Here is a 26,786-nt window from a genome sequence, read left to right as displayed (position 1 = left end):
CACGATGTGTCCATGCGCCCTTTGCTTAGTTATCATTGGTTACAACCAGTAGTGCACGCGCTTGTTTTAGCTTTGCTATCAGCTATGCCTAAAAAAGCATCATTTTCTATCTGCTAAGCTGAATGCCAGCTTCTCACACTCCCCATGCCAGCCGCTCACACTCCCTTTTCCTTTTTATCAGCATTCTTCCTCTTTATTGGTGTTTCCCAAATTCATCAAGAAGACAGGCTTAAATCATCAAGGTCAAACCCCAACTGTAACTGTGTGTATGATTCCACAAAGGAAGACTTTTGAATGACATTTCTGCCCACATGAAAAGATACACAGCTAACAGAAATGTTTAACTTTGGCTTAGTAATGACTACCATTTGCATACTGTGTATTATCTCAATCCAAGCCACATTTATAGCTCATTTAATTTGTCTTTGGTCGAGTTGCTGCTCTGGTAGAGGAACACCAGAACCGCATTGCCACACTGGCAATATTGTGCCACAGTTTTGCAAGTGTGTGGAACAAAAATTTAACTTACTTCCATAGAGGAACTGAGATAAGTGCAATGCAAATGCTCCTACTGGAGTTCAGCAAAGACGCTACAGCAAACCTTTTGAGTTTCTGAAATCTTTATAGGTGCTGGCGGCCTCACTCTTCATTTTTATGTTTCGTGTGAAAAATGAAGCAGCAGCACAGTACCCCTCAGTGCCACAGCCAGGATATGGTGCAGCACCTCGCTCAGAGTGTTCTGCACTGCCTGCAGCACTTCGGCTCCCGTTCAAGGCCTTCTGCCCAAGGAATGACGGTGTCTCCCTTGTTTGTGAGGGCAATGAGGTTTTGTTTTGAAATAACAAAATCAAGATGGAATACAAGATACTAGCTAGTCTGTGGTTTTGTTTAGTTTTTAAGATTGTCAAACAAAGCGTCTGGGCCAGTTTTCAGGTCGCTGAAGCTGCCCTTGAATACCTTCAGAAACACAACACAAACCCAAAGAATCCTGCATCTGAACTCAAATCCTAGGAGATGGATGCAAACTTTATTCCTAATTCCAATGGTGCATTAGAATTACAACATACAGAGACATACAACATTCATTAGATACCAGCATTCATATCCAAATCATAGCTTTATACTCAAATCATAACTCTACTAAATCTCCTGTCATTACAAAGTTATGGAAGTAAAATAGATAGCCTTTTCATTTGGAGTAAAATAATCCTTTTGTTGATTAAGGCTGATGTCTTTTTTCTCTAATTTGTATTCAGTAAGTTAACTTACTATGCAGAATAATAAACCTCAATCTAAAATAAGACCAACTAGGTCAGTGCAGTAGTAATTGTTTTTTCCATATTGTCTTGAGGGAATAGGCAACATTTGCCTGCTGTCTCTTTTTGTTTGCAATCACAGTTTAAATCCTTAGCAGAATTAGTTAGAGGAGCCTCTTTCAAAAAATGTATGACTCTTTACTGGAAATTTTTTGTCTCGATTTTCCTCTATAGTGTCTACTCTGCCTGGCGACTAAGCTCAAATATGATACTGTATTCATTCGATATTTCATAAGGCAACTGGAAGGGGATTTCCTTGTACTTACATGGAAATGGACCTAATCCTGTTTTGATCTTTTAGTTAAGTGTGGGCAGAGACACATCATTTTTTCGTTGCGATGCCATCTTGCAGTACTGGCTGCACCAGATCCATAGGCAGCCAGAGACATCAACTCATTGAGCAGGGATTTCATGTTACACTGTTGCAGCCATCTCAAGGAGTCTGCCTTTACACTCCAGAACTAATTTGCATTATCTACTTACCTCTTTTTTTTTTTTTTTCTTTCCTTAATTGGCGGTCTTAATTGGTGGGCTCTGGTCCTGCTCACTGTCAAGGCACGGTACAGTTCACTGTGCAGGTGAAGCTTTTGTAGAATGAGGGAAGCATGATTCATGGAGTTGGCCTACACAGGTCAGTCCCAGACTGCAGACTGCTGAGTGTCTTTGACTCTAATTGGTACGTGAGTAGTTTTCAAAAGATAACATTAAACATAATTAACTTCTGAAGGATACATGCCTCCTTCTTTCTCATGGTGTGGTATTTTCCCTCCAAATTACACCGCTGAAAGGGCCTGTAAGAATAAGATTTGTTAGTGTATGAATAACAGGCTTTCTGCACATATATATTGCTTAAGCATAAGTCTTCCTGCTCCACTGCTAGCAGAATCTGAAATTTTGGGAAGCGGAAAGTCTCAGCTTTGATCCCAAAAGCTGTCAGGTTAAGACTCTACCTACAATATTTACAGACAGACAAGCACTAATCAAACCTTTCTTGAGGTCAACTTTGACCCTTATATTCAAAACAAGACACTTGGCTTTACAGGAAGAGGGGATTTGAAAAAGAGTCACAATGAAAAGTTTTTGCAACTCTTAGATTTTTTTAATATCTATTATTCTGTAACTTGTTTCAAGCTAACAGAGAACAGGGTGACAGTGAACCAGCACTCAAAATAATGAGCTACATAATTCACTCTCAGCTTTAATGCTTGTTAAGCATTCACCTCAAATTCATGCCAGCAGAGCCCTTCCGTTACTCCACAACACTATCTACTCTCGTTAGACTCCACAGTGCTCCTATGGGAGTCTGAAAGGACTGAAGCCTATAACACAAGCAGGCACCTCCCTGGGACTGTAGACAGGTACCTGGTGGTATTGAAACACTGAATGGAATCCATCATTTTCTAACAAGCTTCAGGAAAACCTAGCATGCTATTTGCCTGTATTATTTTGAATGCATATTTAAAATACGTTACAGTGAGGTTATTTTGATGGCTACAAAAAGTTCATTTCCTGATTTTCACAGTTATCTCATCCTTTCTTATATAGCGTAGCTGCTTCACTACCAGCAAATACTCTTCCTCTCTATCCAATTTCAGTGTATGAATTGTTTTGCCTGCTTAACCCTAGTAGAAGGTATCCATCCTTAAATTGTCAATATTGTGCCAGAATTTCTTTACATGGGTAATAAAAAAAAAAGGTTAACAAACTCCAGAGCTATCTGGGGAGGACGATCTCTAACGAGGCAGGTCTCATTATGGATGTGCCAGGGGAATGTCACCCAAGCTGAGGAGTTGCAGTGTCAGCCCCTGGGCAGTCTCTCTTCTCCTCACACCCGCTCTGGAGATACAAGACACAGCATGACATTTACAGTAACCTCCCAGCACTTACTTTTGGTCCTTCTTACCGATGAAGGAGAACTGAGATCACCTCACCAGCAGGAGCCGTAACTAATTGGCACTGATACTCTCCTTGGTCTCAATTAACACAGCAGAAGGATGAAACCTTTGGCTTAAGGAAGATAAAAATTGCCACCACTTTAAGACAGGTGTCAGCAAAACCCTGTGGGCAGCAGGGAGGAGGCAGGGGGGTGAGGACAGGGGAGGGGCGGGGGAAGGCAGCCAGGGCCTCCACATGCTGCCCATCTGCAGGGCTGAGGACCCTCACCCATCATTCCATCCACCCATCCACCTATCCATCCATCCACCCATCCACCTATCCATCCATCCACCCACCCACCCATCCATCATTCCACCCACCCACCCATCCACCTATCCATCCACCTATCCATCCACCTATCCATCCATCCATCCATCCATCCATCCATCCATCCATCCATTCATCCACCCACTCGCCATCAGAGCCGCCTTGAAAAGACAGCTTATTTTTCCATTCTGCAGTTAACAATGAAGAAATTCTCACCCAGGCTATTTTTGGTCCTGCTGGAGCCGCGCACTGTTTCCTCAGGGCTCAAAGCTCATTGTTTTTATTCACTGAGATGAAACAATTGTAGTCCACTTAGGACATATTTGTTTTCCAGTTCCTCAAACCATTATTACCTTTTCCTGTTCCCCTTGAGAAAATGGATCTTTGATACCTTGCCAGGTCGCGTTATTGAATTCTCTGCCCATTTCAGGGTGAAATCATGACAAAGGCAGGCGCTTTTACTGAAAGGAAAAAAAAAAAAACCAAGAGAAAGAATGTGGAAGAAAACCTTATTCTGGAAAAAAAGCAAGTTGCATAATAGTGAAGGAATGAGGTAGTATGAGTCACCTCGCTCATGAGCACTTCATCTGGTTCTCACCCAGCCAGGAGGGAGTTCGCCAGACCCTATTTACATCCCACAGCCAGTAAGCCCAGCCAGGGGTATAGCACTGAAAATAGGACTGTATCTAGTCATCTCCTAGCACATACAAGAAATGATCTCACAGTTGCCCTCAGTGGAAGCATAAACTCTCTTTACCTGTGTTTTATTATGAATGACACCACTGAAGCCAGCCCCATCTAGGTCCGCAAGGTTTGGAGGACCTTGATGACAGGCTCCCCTAGACATCCAGTTTCTCCTTGGAAGACCCCTTCTCATGGTCCATGCTTCATACTACTCTTACCATACCTTTTCTCCAGCTCCCCTCTCAGAAAAACTCCTCTTATCCTCTGAAATCAGGGTTGATTTCAGTTCTTTCCTGTTGGCCCTCCAGTTTACTCTTTTTAATCTTCTGTGGGGCTTATGCGTGCCATTACAAATCCTGAGGGTGCTGTAAGAGTGAGAAAAAAGAAATACATACTTTTAGGATGTGGTCTTGTTTCTGTTTCTTAAAACCTGTGCAGTATGAGGAGGCAGGTTAATTAATTTTCACTTAATCTTAAATTCAAATGTACATGCACACCTAGGACTCCTGGCTTTTTCCTCAGCTCTGCTACTGACCGATTCAGAGAACATGACAGTTTCCAGGTTTGTATCCACAGAGACTGACTGACTCTCAGCACACTTCTACCCTTATTTTGGATAGAGAGTGTTAGAAATAAAGACGGATCACAAAGACAACGGCTGTTGCTATCTGATCGGTGGGAAGAAGACGAGGTGTTATTACAAAGGATGAGCTTTCAGTAATGCAATCTCTCTTTTTCCTGTAGACTACACAAGGCCACACAGGCTGCCTGTGCAGCCATCTCCTACTGAATTTCCTTGAAGGTCACTCTAGCTAACTGAATCTGATGGATTTTCTGGAGACATCAGTCCCACTCCTACTAAACACTTCAAGCCTGAAGCAAATGTTCTTCCGTCGCTCCATTAAACTCAGTCCCTCATAATTTCTCTGTTGTATTTATGAGAAAAATCTGATAATTTAAGCATTTGTCTTGAAGTTTAGGAGATGATGAGGTTCCTAGAACCAGGAGATGCAATTAGCTAGTGAGAACAGCATCCGACCGAAGCTTCTATCAAGCCTGCCAATCACATAGAAGTCTTTTTGAGAAAGTATGTGTTGTTCAGATCTGTTGTAAGGAGTAAGGTAGAAGGGAGGCTAGAGAAAAGTTAGATTATTATAAGCTCTGAACTATTTACTTGTAAGACCCAGATCCTACAGATTTTCTGCATTAAAAAATAATCAAGTTCTGTGCAGTTTTCCTGATGACAGTAGAAGTAATAGTTGTGAATAAAGATGCTTTTCAATACATAGCTTGCAAAATTATGCCTGAATCTTTGACTTATATAGCTTTTTTAAAAAAAAAAATGTTTTGCTTGTTTTCCATCATATGTCATTTAAAGATTTACAAGAAAGGATTTAATTGCATTGTTACCAACATAACTGTGAAGCAGCAGTGTGTACCAGAAATTCAAAATTCAGTCCAAGAGTCAAAATACTTTGGCCACCTGTGCTTAATTCTGCTGTTACCACAGCGAGACTGTTTTTCATATGATTTGTGTAACACTCAGTATTGAACTAATTCTTGGAAGTACATTTTCTACTGCAAAATAGCTTTTTGTGGTTAAAATACTGCTTGGAAGAAAACCTCCTCTTTTCATGTCATGTCACATGCTGAAACAATGGCAAAAAGATAAATCACTCCAAATCTAATTTTAACTGCTGCAAATTTTGTAATAGGTTCACTAATTCACTATAATGTTTAGAACACTGTATATAACAGCTATAGGCTTAGAGCATACAGACTTCTGATGCAACCTTCACTGACATTTCTGGGTTCTATAAGCAGTATGAAGCAGAGAATAAATCTCTCCAAAAGGGTTGCTTACTCCACCCTTCTTTTATTTCGAAGTCGTTTCTGATATTTTGCCCTTAGGCTTACTTTTCTTGTTAGATCATTTCCATTGTTTATCTCCAGAAAGTGTTTCCAGGCCATTTTGCAGTCACTGCTGTTCTAGGAAGGCCTATGAAAAGGTGAAGGTTAGATGCTTCTCCAGCAGATGTAGTCAGAAATACATGACTGTCATCAGCGTCATACACCTGTATCTAATTCCTTTGCTCTCTAACAGTTTTCTCCCTATTCATTTTCATTGCTTAAACCATCAACGATTTCCCAAGTTGCTGAATATATCTTTCCATGCTGTGGACTGATAAAAAATGCACCAATGAAACAAATAGGCTAATGCTGTTAGTACGGACAGTGCTCTGGAGCCAAACCTGGAGCCCAGAGCCCAGCAGCTGTACAAGCCATCCGTGCAAGTGGCCTTGGGAAAGAAACACAGATGGTTCTGGCTGCCTGAAGATTCCCAACAATCTGCCCTGAGGGAAGATGCATGAAGCTGCTCCATGATGGGCAAAAGCCCTTGTTCCTAAGGAAAAGATCAGGAAGGAACTCTGCAAAGAGTTGTTCATGGATTCCCCCTCTCAGAGCATCTCCTGTGGCTTTTTCCATCGAAGGGATAGATCAACAAGCAGTGTTTATAGAAAAACCTTTTGGCTGGCTCAGAGTTGGAATTAATCTGCCTGCAGTTCTCTGATCTGTGAACTCCATCACTACGGTGCTGTTCAGTTTCTGTTCTTCGTATGAAGTGGGGAACAATCTCATGTGCTAAATAACTAAGGAATGAACAGCCTTAATTTCATCCCACTGTCTTGTCTCTGAACCAAGAAAAATCTCCCCTGTCTAGTATGGACTCTGCAGAAGCTGTGACAGTTTGTACAGATGCTCTTTATGTTAAACATCACTCTATTTAATGGATCAGGACCTGGGAGGTCTGGGTGCTGGCTTTGTCAACATCATGAACTGGAGCAAATCACTCAATTTGCAACAGTTTTAAACCTGTACAAAAGAATTAAGGATACCTCCTTTGCAAGTTGCTTACATCCACAAATAAAAAAAATATATCCAATATATGCATTAGTATCAGTGCAACTTACCAGATAACACGGAGTTGCAAAAAGTGAATCTATTTTTAAGCCCACATTTCTTGGCTGCACAGTGCCCTACTCAATGTGGTGCCACCGTGTCCCTGCTGCTGCTGAGGATCATCAGGCCACACCCATATAGATGAGGGGAAAGACTTCTGATGAGAGACCTCATGGACACAAGGATAAATGCAAAAAGTGAAACACAGTCTGGTGTAAAAACAGGCTGAAGACTATCAGCTAATGCAGCTGAAAGAATATTTGCATGAAAAATTATGCTGTTTCAGAACCTGTGACATATCTACATATGTGCATGAGCACATAGGTCTGTATACGTGCATGTATGTGCTCTGTGTTCACAGGGACTGTCTCACTGGGTTATAGCAAACCCAGAGAGCTCGCTGAAAGTAGGGGCTACAAGAAGAAGCTGAGCTGAATGTGTGTGTGTGTTTCTGTATAGCTATGGATTTCTTTGACAGTAAGAGCTTCCTCTTAAATCAGCTTAACATGAAATGCTATTTATGGAGGGTAGGTTAAAAACCAGTTGCCCATTGAATGGCTGCAACAAATCTATTCAGCCAGCAGGGGAGGGAGAAGATCTTTGTAGCTGCTGTTGTTTTCCTGACAAATAATTATGCCACCTCCAGCTGGCTGCCAAAGACCCTTTCTTTAAAAGCCATATGTCCTCTCTAATAAAGCTCTCATCACACCTCCTTCAGGCTTCCCTCATTCTGCTGTACTTATGCCTGATTTCATTTGGTTCATGCAGTGGTATGGCTGTAGGACAATGGCTTCCTTAAGCTAGTGCTTAGAGAAAACAGCCTAGAGAAAACACAGCCTAGAGAAAAAGGAAAGATTGTCTGGGACAGCCTGGGTTTGTGCCTCTGTGATTCCTGGAATGTTACTCAGTGGGTAGCTCATACGGGTTTTCTTTTTAAATAACTCTTTAAAGGGTTGCTGGAATCCGAGTTACTTTAGATCTGCCATAAAGTGGCAGTGTTTCAGGGCACTCCCCCCAGATTAATCATTTTCACATTCTGAAATCTGTCAACTGTTACCTTCAGGCACTGCCAATTCAAGCAAATACAAAAATAGTAGTCACAACACCTCAGGGCATGATTTCATCATATCTTCTATACTAAGCAGGTCTGACCTGCTCAATATTTATCTGGGAGACCTCCAGAGAACGGAAAGAATACAGGAAGGGGCAGGTCTTGTGAGGCAGCTGAGATTTCTTGCCAGTATAAATCATACAACATCTCTGGGAATTTAAACCTTCGTTGTTTAAAAAATAGCACTGCTTCTGCTGTGACCGACCTATATTGGTGCTGAAGCAGTGTGTGACTAGAGATGCTACCTTCCAAAAGGGATTTAAAACTGAGATTCTGCAGTTCTTTCCTCAAATTCAGGTTGTTAACTATGGCCACATTCCATCTCAAGGCAATGAATTACATACTGTTTCCAATAGTCTTGAATGTCAAAATTATTCTTCACACCTCCTACTAAAGCACACAGTCACTGCCATGTTCCACTTCAGACAAGGCTGTATTCAGCGAGGAGTCTTACATACACAGCTAGCAAAGGAGTTGAAATCAGACAGAAATATAAAGTCACTTTTCTGTTTACTCAGTACGAAGCTGAAATCCAAGAAAGATCTAGGGAAACTGCCAAGGCCTTCACTAATCTGCCCAAGCAGAGCCTTGTACTTACATGAAATCCAATCGCATGAAATTGTGACTTATATCCCCTACAACATTTGTCACCTTGCAATGCCACTAGTTACTCCGCAGATTTCCACAGTTCCCTGTTGATAAGCTAGCTGTGTTAAGACTATTCTCCAAATTCTACCCACATTTCCTCCTTGGGGTTCCTAATTTTGGCCTTTTTCATTAGCCTGAAATTGTTAGGCATTTACTATTTTTTATAATTCTGCCTCTGACAATGTACTTTAAACTGAAACCCTCTCCTAGGCAGGGACTGACCAACTCGAAAGGCTTAACTTAGAAAATGGCTAAAAAGAGCCATAAGAGAGAAGAAATCCTTTAAAATTGAGAAGATCATAGAATCGTAGAATAGAATCATAGAATGGTTAAGGTTGGAAGGGACCTCAAAGATCATCTAGTTCCAACCCCCCTGCCATGGGCAGGGAAATCCTCCACTACACCAGGTTGCCCAAAGCCTCATCCAACCTGGCCTTGAACACCTCCAGGGATGGGGCATCCACAACTTCTCTGGGCAACCTGTTCCAGTACCTCACCACCCTCAAGGTAAAGAATTTCTTTCTTATATCTAACCTAAATCTGCCCTGTTTCAGTTTATAGCCATTGCCCCTTGTCCTATCACTACACACCCTTGTAAAAAGTCCCTCTCCAGCTTTCCTGTAGGCCCCCTTTAGGTACTGGAAAGCTGCTATAAGATCACCCCGGAGCCTTCTCTTCTCCAGGCTGAACAGCCTCAACTCTCTCAGCCTGTCTTCATAGCAGAGGTGCTCCAGCCCTCTGATCATCTTCGTGGCCCTCCTCTGGACTCGTTCCAGTAGCCCCATGTCCTTCTTGTGTTGGGGACTCCAGAGCTGAACACAGTATTCCAGGTGGGGTCTCACGAGAGCAGAGTAGAGGGGCAGAATCACTTTCCTCGACCTGCTGGCCACGCTCCTTTTGATACAGCCCAGGATACGGTTGGCTTTCTGGGGTGCCAGCGCACATTGCCGGCTCATGTTGAGCTTCTCATCCACCAGCACTCCCAAGTCCTTTTCCTCTGGGCTGCTCTCAATCCATTCTCCGCCCAGCCTGTACTTGTGCATGGGATTGCCCCGACCCACATGCAGGACCTTGCACTTGGCCTTGTTGAACTTCATGAGGTTCTCACAGGCCCACCTCTCCAGCCTGTCAAGGTCCCTCTGGATGGCATCCCTTTCCCTCCAGTGTGTCCACAACACCACACAACTTGGTGTCATCTGCAAACTTGCTGAGGGTGCACTCAATCCCACTGTCCATGTCTCCAACAAAGATGTTAAAGATGCTCTTGGGGACTCATTTGCATACTATGGGAGCTTTATACTCAGACAGAGAGTTTTAATTGTGGACAACAATCTTAGATAGGAATTTTTCCCAGTGGCATCATGCATAATTGTTTGGTAGAAATTTCCCACTGTGCTGTACTTTAAAGAATGTGGTATAAATGCTGCTAAAATACTGTCAGCTGGGTGTTTGGATATTCTAATTTTAGCCTTGTTTATTATGGTTCATCTCCATGGTGTTTTTAGGCAGTTCTTATACCAGGAATGCTAGCAAATTCCTCTTTCTCAGAGGGACCGTGCTTCTCAGTGTGATTTCTGTATGGACGTGTTCACGCAACTAGGTCCTGTAATGTGAAAGTGGATGATGCCGTCACAATTTTCTTCTAAGAACTATCTTTAGGAAGAAAATTCATCTTAAAACTGCACTCTGTCTCTAGCAATGGGACCATTAAGCCATTCCCATTAATTTTTCAGCCATGCTGAAGCAGGTGCAACAAGTTAGAATAGTGAGACCAGGGCCCACATAGTTGCTGAAAACGTACAGCAGAAAGCTGTATAGATACAATTTCTAGACAAGAAAGACAAGGAGCGGAGTTGAAGATGCTGTTGTTATAGTAGCAGCTTACAGAAGGTTGCTATCAACAAGTTGGTAAGAGTTCTTTTTTCTTAGCTGTCATGGGACTTCTTTGTCTGCATGGATCTATTTTAAACAGTTTTCCCCTTTCAGCATTCCCTGATAATAAGAAACTTATGTAAGTGCTCTTCTTCAGTGAGAATCTCGCTTTGGTCTGCTTATTTTGCCTTGAGAAAACCACAGGGCTCAGAGAGTGTACAAAAAGAGCTTACATACTTAAAAGGTGCAGCAGGCAGCTGAGACAAACTGCAAGGGCAGGATTAATGGGACTGTGAGCTTCATGGTTCAGCTGTTTGCAGTTCAGTAATTAGCATCCTCCACCCAGTGGATTGATCTTTCCCTAAGAAGAACTGTGAAGTACTATGGAGAGCTATATTAGTCATAGGGATAGTTGAAAAAAAATTTTGGGGAAAAAAACCAAACCACCCAAATGTTTCTTCCCCTTTCTTGGTTTGTGAGGGCAAAAGCTATGTTCTTCCACGTTGAGAGAGAGGGAATGGTTTGGTCTGCCCCACAAGCTGCTGGGCAGGGTGTATCCCAAAAGGGGAGGCGGGTCTGGGAGTGTTTGGTGGCTGTGACAAAGGTGGGTGCAGGCTGTATCCTGGCACGCAGCTGGGGCTGCATCATGTGCTGTGAGCCCTGAACCTACCAGCACAGCAGGGAGAGGACGTCTCCTGCCATGGAACCTTCCTGCTGGTAAATCTGTGCCTGGTCTGTACTGAAACACTATAGAGAATAGGGATGTAGGGATGTTTTTCTTGTTGTTTCTAAAGGCTATATTCCAGTTGGGAGCAGGGGTAATATACAGGACTAAATTTCTCAGAGTAATTCCATAGGAATCTCTTAGTGTGAAAGGCTGAACATGGTGTGCCTTCTCTGCTAGTAAGGAAGTGTGGTCTGTGAAAGGATCTGGCTCTTGTTTAGAAGTTTGTTTATAAACTACACAAATAGCAGATAAGTTGCCATCAGATGCTAATGTGATGGCAACGTGTTCAGTAGAGTCCTGCAGGTGTTAAAAACCACTCCACTGTAATTAAAAGCAAATCTCGAACAACCTCTTGCCAGGCTTTTTAAGAAAAATAGCTATCTAGCAGTGCAACTAGGCTAACAAATATTATTGTAGAATGACTTTCGGCTTTCTATCACCCTTGTAAATAAGCCTACTTAATTCTCATATGAGATAATGAGAGAATAAAACGCATTTATCACCATTTATGACAATGTTCTGAATTCAGATAAACCTTTTTTTAACTGGGTTGCAATTACAGGGAAATGGCATCGAAAAAAGTCAAGACAAAATTATGCAAAGACTCTTAATGCCCAAGCGGCAAGTATATGTTTTAACTATTACTTCTTCAGAAAATCAAAAGGTAGGTACACTTCTCTCCTAGGCTGATAAATTATATTGAAAATTGAGTTTTGACTTTTTCTATCTTTTGGAGCCAAAGTTGCTGCTTTGGATACTGTCTCCAATCCACAGTAAGTAGTATATGTCAGCAGGATCCAAGAATTAGTGTTGAAATGCTGCTGTCTAACTATAGATCCTGAGACAAGAAATCAATAGGAAGAAGTAAATAAAAGTTGGTAATGAGCCACCAAGGCCTAGTTTGTCAATCTTCAGATGAAAACAAACGCTGTATCCAGCATGGTGAGGCAAGTGCTAACCCTTGTAACTGTAAACTGAGTAAATCGGTGTTCTTCTTATTTTCTGCTGATTGTTTTATCACACTGTGATGATTACTGTAATGAAAAATTACAAGGAAGTGCCAGTCATAAGCTTGTTTCTGGACATAATAAATTTCACCCATTTTCGCCAAAATAGTCTTTTAAACTTTCTGTTTCACCTCTTGTCCTATATCTAAGTTATGTTCTCATAAAACTTAAGAATTCTCTTGATAACTAATTTAAAAATGATAATTTGGGGTATCTCGCAAAAGATGTCTGGAGGGAAAGTGTAGAACTTCATTCCCTTGTATGAGAAGATAAGAGAGACTAAAGCACTGCTAATGGTGCAAAGCATGCTGCAATATTATTCTTAGAAATGGCAACATGCTGAAGCATTTTTGTGTCAGGTTTCAGTGTTTTGTTATTGTTATGATTAACTTCCTGTTCTTGTAATATCACACTTTAGAAAATCTGTGCTTATAAGGCTGGTCAAGAAATTATGATTTGTTTATCCATCTGAGTATTTGGTATAACCTATGTTCTACTGTGTACCACATATAGCCTTGCCCTGATTTTGCAAATGCCTTTTCAACCCACTGGAGTGTGGCATGAAGTAAAGAAAAATGTTGGTGTGTATGCTTATGAGATCATTCTTCCTTGGCCAAGTCCAAGTCAAAACAGCCCTATCTTTAATATGATGGCATACCCATCATATTAAATTGCCCATAATATTAAATTGCTACAGAAATTTCCCCAATAGCCTGCAGTTGAAAGGAGGGCACTTGATGTGTACATATAAAAAGAATGTGAGGAAAAATGGAATTGAAGCATTTTCTGGCCAAAATAACAGTTTTGAGTTGGTCTCCTCCTGTGTAACGCTGGCTTATGTGGCAAATTACTTCTTTGCCTTAGTCTTGGCATAATAAATTACAAAAGAAATGCTGGGAAAAAATATGTTGATCTCAAATAATTTGATTTAATGACACCTCTCCGAAATATTTTATCTAATAATTTGTTTGCTCTTCACCAATGCTTTGCTCTATTTTTCCTAGAGCACACTCTCTTTCTGTACAGAGAGTAATACCCATCCTAAAGAAGTACTGTAAGGCTGAAGTAGAGTGCACAAAATAAACTAGTTACTTGTTGGATTGGAGAGGTTTGATGCATGGATTGAGTCCGCTGCTGTTACTTTCTATCCAGAAGGACTGTTTGTTTGTTTCCCTTAAAAGCTGATCATGTTGGCTTTTTTTTTTGTTTTGGTGTTTTTTGGTTTTGTTTGTTTTTTTTTTTGGGGGGGTAGTGGTTTGTGGTTTTTTTTTTACTTTGTTAATCATGCTTACAACTGGGCTAGTTATCAATTTTACCTTTGGGCATGGATTGGATTCCCATATTATTATTCCCTCATCTTGTGTCCTCATGTTGTGTCCTCACGTTTTCAGTCTGTCCGCATTTAAATAGCTAAACAGTGAAATTTAATTGTCCTCTCAAGCATGTGATATTCTCTTGCCTATTTTACTGGACACAGACTAGATCATCCCACGATGAAGTGCTCTTGTCTTGAACAGGGCTATCTCTATCTGTTCTAAACCAAGTTATACAATGTTGGATCAGGGTTGGGCCTGTAATATTCATGCATATTTTCCTTTGTTGTTTTTTTCATTGTTGTTTGTTTAGGGCTTTTTGCTGTAACACTCCTCACCTCCCGGCCGCCCCCCCCCCCCCCCCCCCACTTCATGGCTGGTTCAGTGAGGAGCAGGTCTGGAGAAGCAGGCATAAGCCTCCACAGCATCCAGTCTCTCACACAGAGCCCCAGTGAATCATTACTATGAGGCTGAGGCTAATCTGTCCAGATTTAATCAATGGCTTCTAAACAGAAGCACAAAGGTTTTTAAAGCATTTACTGCTGCCTTCAGGCATGTTATTAATGAATGTTATCCCTCTTGCGTCCTTTTTGTGGAGAAGGTGAACAGCTTTTATGTAACATTCATAAAACAGCTGCTGGAAGAACTAATGCTTTATAATCCTGATTGTTACAGTATCATCGTATATTTGTGGATAACATCCTAAAAAGTCATCTTTTAACAGCTGTAATTTTATTTTTTAATGGTATTTTGGCAAATGATGTAGTTGAAACAGTCTTCATAGTTTTATTTTTTCTGAGCCTGCTGTAACTGGTGAGGCTTGTCATGCTTGGCTTTATCCCAAAAGGATAAAGGGGATTCCCCCTCCCCATCGTAATAATCCTCTGTAGGTTTTCTCTGTTGTTTTTTTTTCTTTTCTCTTCCCCTCCCTGCATCCTTTTTTCATTTCACATCTCAGTCCTGTTTGACAGAGGGGAAAAAATGCTCCTTTGCAAAATACTGCTAGTAATCTTGTATTTGAAAACGCACTAGCTGAAACAATAAAGTTAAAAATGTTTTTTTTTGTTTATACTGGGGGAAGAGAGCCATCATGGTTGGGGTTTTGTGTCTGTCCCTTCTCCTTACATTCCCACTGGGGAAACAAAAAAATAGATCATCTACATCTGCTTTGAGTCAGTCACTTTTGCCTTCTGGTTTTCCAAGAATAGCCAAATGCTGCCATTGGTTCTCTAACTGTCAGGGAGAAAAACACTGTGGAGACTGTGGCATTAACGCAGTCTCTTGAAAACACCAGCCCAAATGCATGCTCATCGTGAGTCATGACTGAGTGCTTGGGTTATTTCATTCCTGCAATTCTTCTGCAGCAGAGACCCAGAAGGTGCTGTTCCCTCGTCTTGAATCAGCTGGAGTGGAACAGTAACTTGGTTTCCAGACAGAACCTATCTGTGATCCTTCTGCCACCACAGAAGTCACCACAGTAACAGTATTGTCGCGCGCCCTTAAAGGTACTTTTTCCCCAATGTGGCTGAAGAGTCAGGTAATTTAATGAGGAATCCTCAGGATTAGTCATTCATAAGGCTTGGAGGAAAAGACCTCCCCTGTCCGCTTTTTGACGGCGCTCTCAAAACTCCTCCCCTAATCTGTCCCTGTCTGACGTGTGACTTTTGGGATGGATTTGTGGAAGGGGAAAGCTTAAAAAGGTGGGACTCAATGAGAACTTGTGACCTTCTGTAAAAATAGGTGAATGTGGAAGTTGAGACTTAAACCTGTGAGACTCGTGGTGTACCCATGGCCTGCTGTGCTGTGTGTGGCCTTGTGGGAAGTCCAAGCTATTCCGGCTTTGTATGCGTTGGGAGCGACAGTGAAACAAGCCTTCTGGTGGGACAGGCATGCAGTCGTTTTGGTAATACAGTTATCTTGACAGTAAATGTAACGACTTCAAGAACAGTGAGGTTGTTATCTTGCTTTAATTTTAAAGAACCAAGGTGTATGATGTCATGATGTCCCCGTGCCCTATGACACGAAGAGGACCCCGTGCCTCTCCAGAAGCAAGGCCCTGACAGGGGGAAAGGAAAAGCCCTTTGCAACAGTTGCATCTCCCTCCATTTTCTAGGAATATCCCGACATGGCTTGAGCCCCGAGCGCCACGCCGGCCAGGCCGCAGGCGTGAGCCCGCTTCGGTGACTGGGGGATACGTTTCCTTCCAGCACTGCGGGCTGACCCCGGCCTGCCGCCGCCTCGCAGGTGGGGTCTGGGCCCCGGCGGGGATCAGGGCCAGCGGCTACGGCACGCCCTCCCAACGCCGAGCCCGCCCGCCCTCCTCCGCCCCGCCAGGGGGCGCCGGCGACGGCTCGGCGCGCCGCGCGCACGCGCAGTTCGCGGGCGCCCCCGCCTCCGCCGCGTTGTCCCTCCCCGGCGACAGAGCGCGGGGCGGGCGTCCCCTGCCGCAAGGGCTGCCGGTCTGTCGGCGGCGCGGGGGCGGGCGGCCGGCCCGGGGCCCGGACATAAGATGGCGGCAGCGTTGCTGGGGAGGCGGCGGCGGCGGTTGCGGCCGTGCGGGCTGTCGCGGAGCGCGGGCGGTGCGCGGCTCTGCGCGGGCTCGCAGGGCGGATAGAGCGGGGCCGGCTCGGCGGAGCGGGGCCGCCATGGGCTCCCAGGTGCTGCAGATCCTGCGCCAGGGCGTGTGGGCGGCGCTGAGCGGCGGCTGGTACCACGACCCGCACCAGGGCGCTGGGGTCAACGCGCTGCACCTCTACCTGTGGCTCTTCTTGCTCGGCTTCCCCTTCACCCTTTACATGGTAAGCGCAGGTCGCCGCCGCGCCGGGGGGAACGGGAAAGGGAACGGTACCGGCCCGGGCCTTGGGGCGGGGGGGCGGGCCTTGCGGGGGCCGCCCGCCTCGGCGGCGGCGGGGAGGCCCCGGGGGGGGCGGGAAGGGCCGTGGCCTCCGCGTGCGCGCCCCCCGCCCGCGCCCTGCTGCTGCCGGGCTGCCCCGGGAAGGGGCGCCCCGGAGCCCGCCTGCCCGCGGCGTTCCCCTGTCGGCGGCCGCCGCTGGGAGCGGTGGCCCGCGGCGGCGGGCCCGGCAGCCGCGATCGAGGCGGCCTGGAATACTCCTGAGGCTGCGGCGTTTCGGAAGCAGGGACCTGTTACTGGGAAGACGCGGGTGGGTGCTAGCGCGACGTACCGGGCGCGGCAGGGCTTCAGTCGCTGTCATTTTGCCTTCGTGTTTCTGTTTACTTTCTTTCAAAATTAGTCATAATTCTACGAGCTCCCACTGCAGATCTACTGGTAGTCCAGGAAAAAGCACAGCTTCTGTAGAAGCTGTCAGATGTAGCCAGTATTTCTGGCTGGCAGCTTTATCATTTCTGACTTTTGGGACTAGACAAGGAATGTGCTTTAGGATCCATAACCTAGAAGATTTTTTTTTTTGGCCATCGTGTAGTGTACTGTGTGCTGACTGGCAGTGTGTCTGGACTGTGTTTTTGACAAGAAGTTACTTGGGCTTTTTTGCTTGTGTCCACACTTCAGTGTGATTGGTGTGGGAGAATTCCCGTTGAATATATCTTTGTATCTGACACGTCAATCAAAGCTGTTAAAATACTAACCTTTAAACCTTGAAACCTTCTTGACATTTGGACTTGGAAACAAATATAGGAGAGATATCATCAGTTATGAGAGAAGAGGGCAGTTTCCTGTTGGCCAGTGTTTTTCTTTGTGTCAGTTGCGTGTAATATTTCACTTCAGATTTCACAGTAGAAAACTGTGATCATACTAGGTGTGTTGTGACCAGTTCTGAGCATATGAGGTATAATGTAACTTGCAAGTCTGCCAGGTGCTGTGTCAACTTAATGTAGAAACTGCCTTGTGGGGGGGGAAAAAAAAAAAATTGAGTTAGTGAATGAAACCTTGGAGGTAAAAGTCTACGGGAGTGCAGTTGCAGAGATTGAGAGCTCTGGGGTCAGGCCTTTGCTTTGTTAAAAAGCAATTTGTAAGACTGCAGCATGAGACACTTCATAGTAAGAAATATCTAATGTGGAAGAGAAGATTACAGCCCTGTACGGTTAGTTTTTTATTCATATTACTGTGTCCTGGAAAAGGTAGCTCCAAGGCTTTTTGTTTGAAAACTCTAGGCTGCTGGCAAGGAAACTGCAAGCTGAGACAAACTGCTTTTAAAACCAAAGTTAATGTGACAACAGCTAGATAAAACTTTCTTTAAGTAAGAAAATAAAACTTTAAGTAGTAGATTTCTATAAAAACTGTGAATCTGTATCTGTTTGAAGTTCCACTGAACATGGGAAGAGGAGGGTCCTTTTGGTCTCAAATGTAGCTTTTTTCTTTTTTAAAAAAAAAGAAGCACTACTCTTCTGTTTTGACAGAATAGTCTACTTAATTAGTATTGCCTTGATGAGAGAGCTGTTCATAAAGGTGTGGTGAGCTATATCCTGCATGCACAGGAGACTTTTGAAGGGAGGCTGATCCATATTGTATGTAGGTCTTTTGACAACTGATAAATCTGGACTGGTATTTGAGTCTCCTGCTGCTCTTAAAGCAGCGGTTAAGCTTCATTTGCCCATACTATGGGGCGAACTTCAGTGTTGCTTAAACTTTTTTATTTTCTTGTGCAAAGGGAAAAGGCAGGCAAAAGCAAGCTGCTTTGGATTTTGTTGAGGTCAGAGAAATTCTCTTGCTTCATAGCTCTGGACAAGTTAAAGATGCAACAACAAGTGCCGACTTCCCTGAGAATAAGTAGGGAGATTAGTCACAAGTTAAAGCAGATTGAATCATATTTGGCTGTTTTCCCTCTTTCCACTCTCTGCAGTTTAAGTGTTGTCTAGACTTAAACTAAATAGGCAGAACCGTGATGGTCATCTTAGCTCTTTAGCATCTCTTAAGCTCTTTTTCAGAATAAAAAGCAGTACATGTTGCATTGCTGTAGGACATACATAAATAAGAACTTGCTTAAAACGTCTTAGGTAATTGTAATCTGAATTCTGAGCATGGCTCACTGGTGTGTAGGAGGGAGTTTCTAAGCTAGCTTCAAATGACTTGTTGCTGGCAGACAACCCCATGTGTTTAAAAAACAAGGTATATAGAAAAACTTAGAATGCTGGCAGGTTTTATATTACTTATAAAACTTCCTCATATAAGAAATTCCAAGATCATGGTGTTGCTTTGATGCATTGGGGCAGCAATAACTGTAGTTATTCCTAAATTGTTTTGTAGCAACAAAGGCAAAAGGATCTCCTAAGAACTTTGCCTGTAGCTGGCTCTCGAGGCTGAATGAGTTTTACAGGAAGCTGATCACTTTTTTTCCAAATGTTATTTAACCCCCAACGGGAATGGAACACATAATCTCTTTTGGATATGGTAATTTAGATGCACTTATTGCTTAAAGACTTGGTTTATTGCACCCAGTGTTGCTAATCTTCCATTTTTGCATTCCTTCTATTGATCCTGTATTTTCAGAATAGAATCTGGTAATGGTTGTGGTCAGCAAGTAATACCATAAATCTGTGTGTTTCTTTACACATGAATGCCAGTGCTGTTAGGATTGATGAGTTTGATGCATGATGCAAACCAACTGAAGAAATTAGCAGTAGAATTCAGCTAGCCTTTCTTCCTTGGTCCCTCATGTGCCTTCTGAGCTCAGGCACGTGAAAGGGAGGTCTGTAGCCTGTGCAAAGGAGAAGACAGATGTATACATAAATGTGTCTATATTACTGATCTGGATACTTTTCTTTTTCTCACGTGTGTTTATACACTTAACCTGTTCTTGTCAGAAGTGTGGCAAAAAGAAGAGCATAGATATGAAGGAAATGGAGTGAAGAGGAAGAGAAATGTCTGCTTGAGTGAAGCTGCTTGACTCTGTACTCCTGGATCTGTGGCTTGGCAGCACGCATACGAAAATACTGCTTTCTGGACTAGTTAAATTTACCCTGTTTGGATATTTGTATTCAGTAACAGACTCAACTGTGCTTGTTGATCTGCATATCTCTCGTTAAGAGCTGATCCTTTTACTCTAATTCAAAACTCAAGCTGGGAGAAGAAAATACGCTACAATATGGGGAAACTGTACAACTAGGTTATAAAATGTAGTGGTAGAGTTGGAAAAAATACCCTAAATGCAGAGACCAATGTTATACATCAGTGTTGCAAGGGGGAGGGGAAGAGAGGAGGCTGCCAAAGCACTTCCCCTAGTAGGAATGCTGTTTCAGCCCCACCACGTGCGCAGGAAGGGTTGAAGTCTTGGCTCTGGCACTCGAGGAGCTTTGCCAGTGACTGAAGAGGAGCCAGGACTGTACCTAGCTTGGGGTGATGGGCTTGTATGCACCTACAGAACTTGTCTGTCAAAGTAAAACTCATTTAGACAACAGTGCACTTAATAGGCACTTGATTTCCTGACTTGTGTACATGGTTATAGAAGTAGGTCATATAAATGCAGCTTCATGTGAGTCTTTTTCCAGTGAAGTTTCTGAAATAGGTGCTGTTTCTTAAACTAAAAGTTTAAGTACTTGAAGTTGGATATGTCATGAGAATCCCTGGTATCCCACATGGCTCTAAGCCACATCTAGTTCCTTGGTTACTCAAGTTTCATTTGTATGCCTTGAGGTTTCAGTCAAAAACTAGGTAACTTGTAACTGAACATGCTTCCTGATAACAGAAGTTCTTAAAGGCTCTGGCTGTTCATAAACAAAAAATGGCAACAAAACTACATCTGCTGTTTCTTGATCTTTCCTCCTCCAGTATGAATGTTTCTATGAAATACTGGTCTCAAAATGCTTGAACTTGAAAGCATTTTGCAAGACAACTGTTACTGCTTAATGAATGTTTGATTGATATCACTTTTACGTAAGGACTTGCAATCTGATTTAGGTTGGGAGACTTTCCTATGAATGTTCTCAACAGGTAACACCTACACATATCTTTTTTTCAAAAGAATCTGGAAACTTCATGGCATCTGTAGTGTCTAGCTAAAGCTAGATGTGATTAGGTAAGATCCATATAGTCTTTGTTTTTTCATAAGTATGCAGCACAGCCTGTGATGAATGAAATTCCCTCTGGTTCTTGGCACTTATGTATTTGAAACGCTGAATCAAGATACAGTGACCTTTGTAGTTCAAATGGGAATATTTTAGTTCTGTAACTAGTGGTCTGAGGTTTCTTTCCTGTTCTAGGTTGACCTCTGTAATCTAGGAGTGCTTAGTGTTTTCTACCCACTCTTTCACAAAAGGCATGCTGTGATACAACTTAGCTGAATTAACAGCCAGCAGCTTTCAGAAGGGACAGTCCCACTCCTCAGCTATGCGTTTCTGCATTTTACCTTTGTCCACATGTATAGTATGGATTTTATAAGTTGTCTTGAAAGGTTTAAATTTGGAAAGTATCTCCTGAGGGAAAGGTGGTAGAAAATCAGTGTGCTTCCCTTCTCCCTCCATCTTGGAGAGTACTACTTCGCTTCCCTTTTAAGATTTACGGAAATACTTTCAGCTAGGAGTTTTATCAAATGGTTGGGTTTGTTCAGCCATTAGATGATTGAAGTTTTCAACAGAATGTAATTAAAGCAAGCAGTTTTTGTATGGTCATGTCTAGCTCTTTCTTCTCTCCTACAGGAGCTTCAGTTGTGACTACTGCTTGATGTATGTTTTCTTTTGGTGCTAATGGAAGTGACTAGGGATGTACAGCAAAATGTGATGTCCTCTGAAATGCTGTGGCAGCTACAGACTTGTAGCCAGCTGCTCTCTGCTACCAAGCTCTAACCTGAGGTTTTTAGTCTGTCGTGCCCAATAAAAATGCTTTAGTGCTTGTGAAAAGAACTGAAATGAGATCTAGCTGCGAATTTGTAGGACTTATATTTATATTCCAGTCTTGAAGATAGTGTTCTATAGGATGCTCAGTTATGTTGGTGAGACCTGTCTCTCCTCATATGTGGTAAAATGTCAAGCGTAGTTTAAAATACTAATCTCATTTTAACTTGTCTTGGCTTGTGGAGGGAAGACCCCAAATGAAAGTTGAATGCTTGTAAGTTTGGCAAAGAAAAATAGAGAAGGTTTAGGTTAGGTTGCAGTAACTCTTCCTCTTGAGGTTGGAATGCAGACGAGTTGCTGGTACCATGGGTGGCATTGCTGTACCACAGCTTGAGACTTAATATTTATGATCAGACAGCAGAGTATGCCAGATATGCTAAAATTTCTTTTATTCCAAGAGTGTATGGCCTATTCAGAGGGGAGTAACTCCTAATGAATATGACGAATGAAAAGTAGTGAGTGAATTTATTTTCAACTTTCTGCAATCCTGTGGAAAGAGGGTGTGAGGAAGAACCCTTTAATTCTTTACTGGATTTGCTGCAAGTTATATGAGGTGTTTTGCCTTTTTTTTCCCCACTTGTTCTCAAAGCTTTCATTTGCAGAACAGAATGTGTAGATTTTGCATTCCACAAGTTAAACTGGATACACTCTGTGACCTCACTGCTGAGGGGAGAAATCAAAGAACTCTCCCAGTAGAAAGTATAGGCGTATCTTTTACAGACTTGTCTCTAGCTTTTGTCATCTAGTGTTAAACTGACTCTTCTGGGAATGGCTTCTGAACACTAGGTACTTGGGAAGGAATGGATAGTTGAAGTTGTGTTAGTAATTGGGTAGCAGCCTGCCTAGCAGGTAGAGGAAGCTCATACTAACGGGCTTGCCCTTGCCTGCAGGGCTAGCTGCTTCGAAGTTCTTGGAAGCTGAAGCACTGCATTTCTTGAGGAAACTCTTGTAGCATTGTTTCAGGGGTTGTATGGATGCCACTAGCATCATTGTGACTCCTGATTGCTTACTGATGCTGGTTTTAAATAGCTTTGTTTCCTCTTTCTCCTCCTGAAGTGGTGCTTGGTAAGTGAATCTCCCCATCCATTAGGGTCTTGTCCAGCTCAGCATGCAAGATCTAAGTTAGCATACCTCAGCTTAGTTTGCCTGTGCTATTTCAAGTGTCTTATTAAGTGTTGACTTGCATGAGAGGAAAACGTCGGTTAAACTTGATCTCCTTAAGAAAAGATCATAATAAGTAACTTGCCTCCTGATTGGTTCCAGACTTAATTATATATACTTGTTTGACTTCAGAAACGATATATTGATTATGTGTTTTTGCTTACTGCCAGAAAGTGAGCAGCCAGCTTAAGGATTGGTTTTGTTCTGAAGTCAACAGTCAATACAATATTTAGAAATATTAGTACAATACTTTGTATTTGGAGATCTCTTCAAACTGTTTTTGCTAAACTCATGGCTTAAATTGTGCAATGAGCACTGCCAGTTCTTCTAGTACTAACAAACTCTTGACTATGTAGAAATGTTAATGTTGTAATCAGATCTCTTTTAAATGACTAGAACTAGCTTTATGTGCAGAATAGAGAGGGCACTCTGTCTTATTCTGCAGTCATGCTCCCTTTCTGATTCTGCAAGATGTGCATGGGGCTTCGATCACCATAAAGACTCTTCTCTTGCAGTGGCCTATATAGGAATGGAGACTAGGTGTGCGAAACAAACTGGGATTCTCCTTAGGCTAGGAGGTCTAAAAAGACAGTTCATGTGTTCTTCTCATTTACTAAATTAATGTTCGTGCTGGGTAACAAGTGCTGTTTAATTCTGATTGTCATATGTCTGTGTATGTGTATATATGTTTATGGCTGTTAGAATTTTATATCAAACTACACCATAAGTGGGGTAAAGAGGATAGTGATGCAGCAAAATATTTCAGAGCACAAACTCATCTTGCCTTTGTGTGAGAAGTGGTCTCTTTGTGGATGAAGATTAAGAGTTAATATCTCATTTTGTTTAGTGACTGCCTAGGGAAATATCAAAATTATGGGTATGAATAAAAAGGTGAATTAGAAGAGTGAAAGCCTTGAAGTGAATATGTGGTTAACTTCTTTTCAATAGTGATTAGGTCACACTTAATCAGTTTCTGATTCTGAAGTGATTGATCTTTAAAAGCCTTATGGGCCTCAGCAAAAGTTGTATTAGAAGTCTTAGCTCTGAGTGGAATTTCAAAAGTTGAATTCCAGACTGAGGTTTTTCATGTGGCTTCTGGCCACCTTTGGCACAGCTGAAAAATTCTTTTCGGAACATCTGTGTTGGCTGCCTTTCCATGGGCATGTAATGGTCTAGCTCAAATAATCTTTGCAGCATGTAGTCTTGCAGGGTATTGTGGACTACAATGGCCAGCAGGTTGAGGGAGGTGATTCTCCCCCTCTACTATGCCCTCGTGAGACCTCACTTGGAGTATTGCGTCCAGTTCTGGAGTCCCCAACATAAGAAGGACATGGACCAGTTGGAGAGGGTCCAGAGGAGGGCCACGAAGATGATAAGAGGGCTGGAGCACTTTTCCTATGAGGACAGGCTGAAAGAGTTGGGGCTGTTCAGCCTGGAGAAGAGGAGGCTCCGGGGTGACCTTATAGCGGTCTTCCAGTACCTCAAGGGGGCCTACAAGAAAGATGGGGAGAGGCTGTTCAGGAGGGCCAGTTGTGATAGGACAAGGGGTAATGGTTTTAAAATAGAGGGAGGTAGATTCAGGTTGGATATTAGGAAAAATTTTTTTACCATGAGAGTTGTAGAACCCTGGAACAGGTTGCCCAGAGAGGTGGTGGATGCTCCATCCCTGGAGACGTTCAAGGCCAGGTTGGATGAGGCCCTGAGCAACCTGATCTAGTTGGAGATATCCCTGTTTCTTGCAGGGGGGTTGGACTAGATGACCTTTGAGGTCCCTTCCAGCCCTAACGATTCTATGATTCTACTACGCTCACACAAATGTAAACAGCCTTTTTTTTTGTACGTAGGTAGGGAAAAGTTTGGCTTTTGTGACTTACCATTAACTTGTCATGCAAGACTAGCTGTTGGAAGCTGACAAGCTAAGTCAAAACATCTATGTTGCGTAGTTGAGTGGCTTTTCTTTGGTCCACCGTGCTGTCAAACTCACATCAGTTTTCCAAAATGGACTTGATGCTGTGTACCTGAAATAAGGTCATACCCTGTGCTTCATTTAGTTTTCAAGTTGCTTAAAATGTTCCATCTTCTTTTTTATTCATAAAAACTAATCAAAAATATTTGATGTGACAAAAAAATCAGACTAGCTCTAGGTTTCCTAGTCTAGGTCTTACATTCCAGTAGCCTGGAAGAAGGGAACATGAGTTGAACTTGGTTCTCAAGCTCCTGTGATAGGTCTGCTTAGCATGCTGCTGTGGTGATTTGGTAAGACGAGGTCCAACTTTTCTTTTTTTCAGTGTTGCTAGACTTCTGACAATCTCCATACGAAGCTTGACTGCAGGGGGTGTGTGTTTAGACCTTAATTTTCAGTGTGATCAATATTTTCTATATGAAAGAAACTATTAAACTCTAGATAGCTTTATGTATTCTTATGGACATTATTATGACCTTGTGTTTGTTAATTTTTTCTTATTTTCTTTTGAAAGGCCCTTCCTTCTTCCATGATGATAGTAGCTGTCTACTGCCCAGTGATAGCAGCTCTCTTTATCGTTTTGAAGATGGTGAATTACCGTTTACACAGGGCACTGGATGAGGGAGAAATTGTGGAGAGGAATGCCAGTGAGCATATGGACAGAGGAGCAAAAACAGAACAAAGCAATGTTTCAGCCAAGAGGAAAGACAGCAATGGGCCCAGGTAAGTTGTCTGCTGATGTCTGTATACTGCTTCAAATGATAAACAGTCCTGTCTTCATCAGATGTGTAACTGGAATGGTGCTTGAAATAAATGCTGAGGAATATAAATGCAGACTTCTGTAGTTCTGAAAGACTCTTTAAGTCTAGTCTTTAAAAGCAGACTTACTTATGTATTAGGTTTGAAATGATGCGTTTTTGTTAATTTCCTGTCTCCTCCTCCAAAGGAGTTCCAGAACAATAATGAAAATACTGGAAGCACTGAAACAATACCATGGAAAATGTGTGCTGATTAGGTCACTAAATGTTTAATGAACACAACCAGTACAAGTAATCTTATTTCAGCAGTAGACTTAATTTTAAAAATCTAGCTGTCAAGGACCGCATGCTACATGCTAAGCTGTTTATCACTAAAAGGAATATCTGATCGGTTTTTGATTTGCTTAATTTCGCAAAAGTAGGAGTCGCATACAATGCTTGACCCAGTCATAGTCTTATTTCAGGGGAACACTGTCCTGTGAATTTGGAAATACTGGAATTGCTCAGCTCAGTAATGAAGATGATTCTAAAGTACTGTCCATAGTAGGGGATTTCTTTCCACAGATCTTTGCTATCACCAGCATGAAAAACCCCAGAGGTTTTCCTTCTCTGATCAGACTGTTTGGAGAAAGAAGAGCAAAAGATGACTCATCAACAAGGCCAGCCTAACCAGTCTGATCAGACTGTGGATGTGTTATGTGCCCTATTATCAAAGCCTCTGCCTGGCTCCAGATAACTGAGGCCATCTTAAGAGTTAGACTGCATGAAGTAAATCAACCTTGAATTGTAGGCTTTTAAAGAAGACCTTTCTCTTATCTGAGTTTATGGTACTAGTAGCCATTAATAGTTTTTCAGAGTGAGACTTCCTGACTCTTAAAAGGTTCTGTGTGTTTTATTAAAAAAAAAAAAAAACCAAACCAAAAAAACTTCCAAAAAATACAAATCTGAAACTTTTACATGGAGACATGTACTACAAGGAAATGTAGTTGAAAGAAGCCTCTTAAGTCTGTTTAACACTTTCTTTCTTTAAGCATCCTGATAAAGTGATGGTCTTTTAAGTGCTCAGCCTAGAAGTAAAAGGACTTCACTGTGCATATGGGGTAGCTTGTCATGAGATGGGTCTTAAGCTCTTTATCTGCTCTCAGGTATTGTTAGCAAAAACTGTCTTAGAGTCCTTTGAAGTCGATATACAGTAACTTCTTGTATCAATCTTTTATAACCTGACCCTTTTTCCATGTTGTGTTTGGTAACTGAACCTGC

General features: G+C 42.5%; 1 protein-coding gene across 5 annotated transcripts in view; it reads left to right on the top strand.

Annotated features, from left to right (window-relative positions):
* The first annotated feature begins 16,486 nt into the window (after positions 1-16,486).
* PCNX1 (pecanex 1) overlaps positions 16,487-26,786 on the top strand; it is a 96,618-nt gene continuing 86,318 nt past the window's right edge. For all 5 annotated transcript variants that reach the window (XM_086613823.1, XM_086613822.1, XM_086613820.1 and 2 more), the window contains exons 1-2: positions 16,487-16,639; positions 25,283-25,491. In XM_086613823.1, coding sequence (XP_086469949.1) covers positions 16,487-16,639; positions 25,283-25,491 — 362 coding nt within the window. The remainder of the gene's footprint in view (positions 16,640-25,282; positions 25,492-26,786) is intronic.

Source organism: Tauraco erythrolophus, chromosome 6, assembly GCF_009769465.1.
Source record: "Tauraco erythrolophus isolate bTauEry1 chromosome 6, bTauEry1.pri, whole genome shotgun sequence".
Classification (NCBI taxonomy): Eukaryota; Metazoa; Chordata; class Aves; order Musophagiformes; family Musophagidae; genus Tauraco; species Tauraco erythrolophus.
The sequence above is the reverse complement of the archived record's forward strand: the minus strand, read 5'-3'. Positions and strand labels throughout refer to the sequence as shown.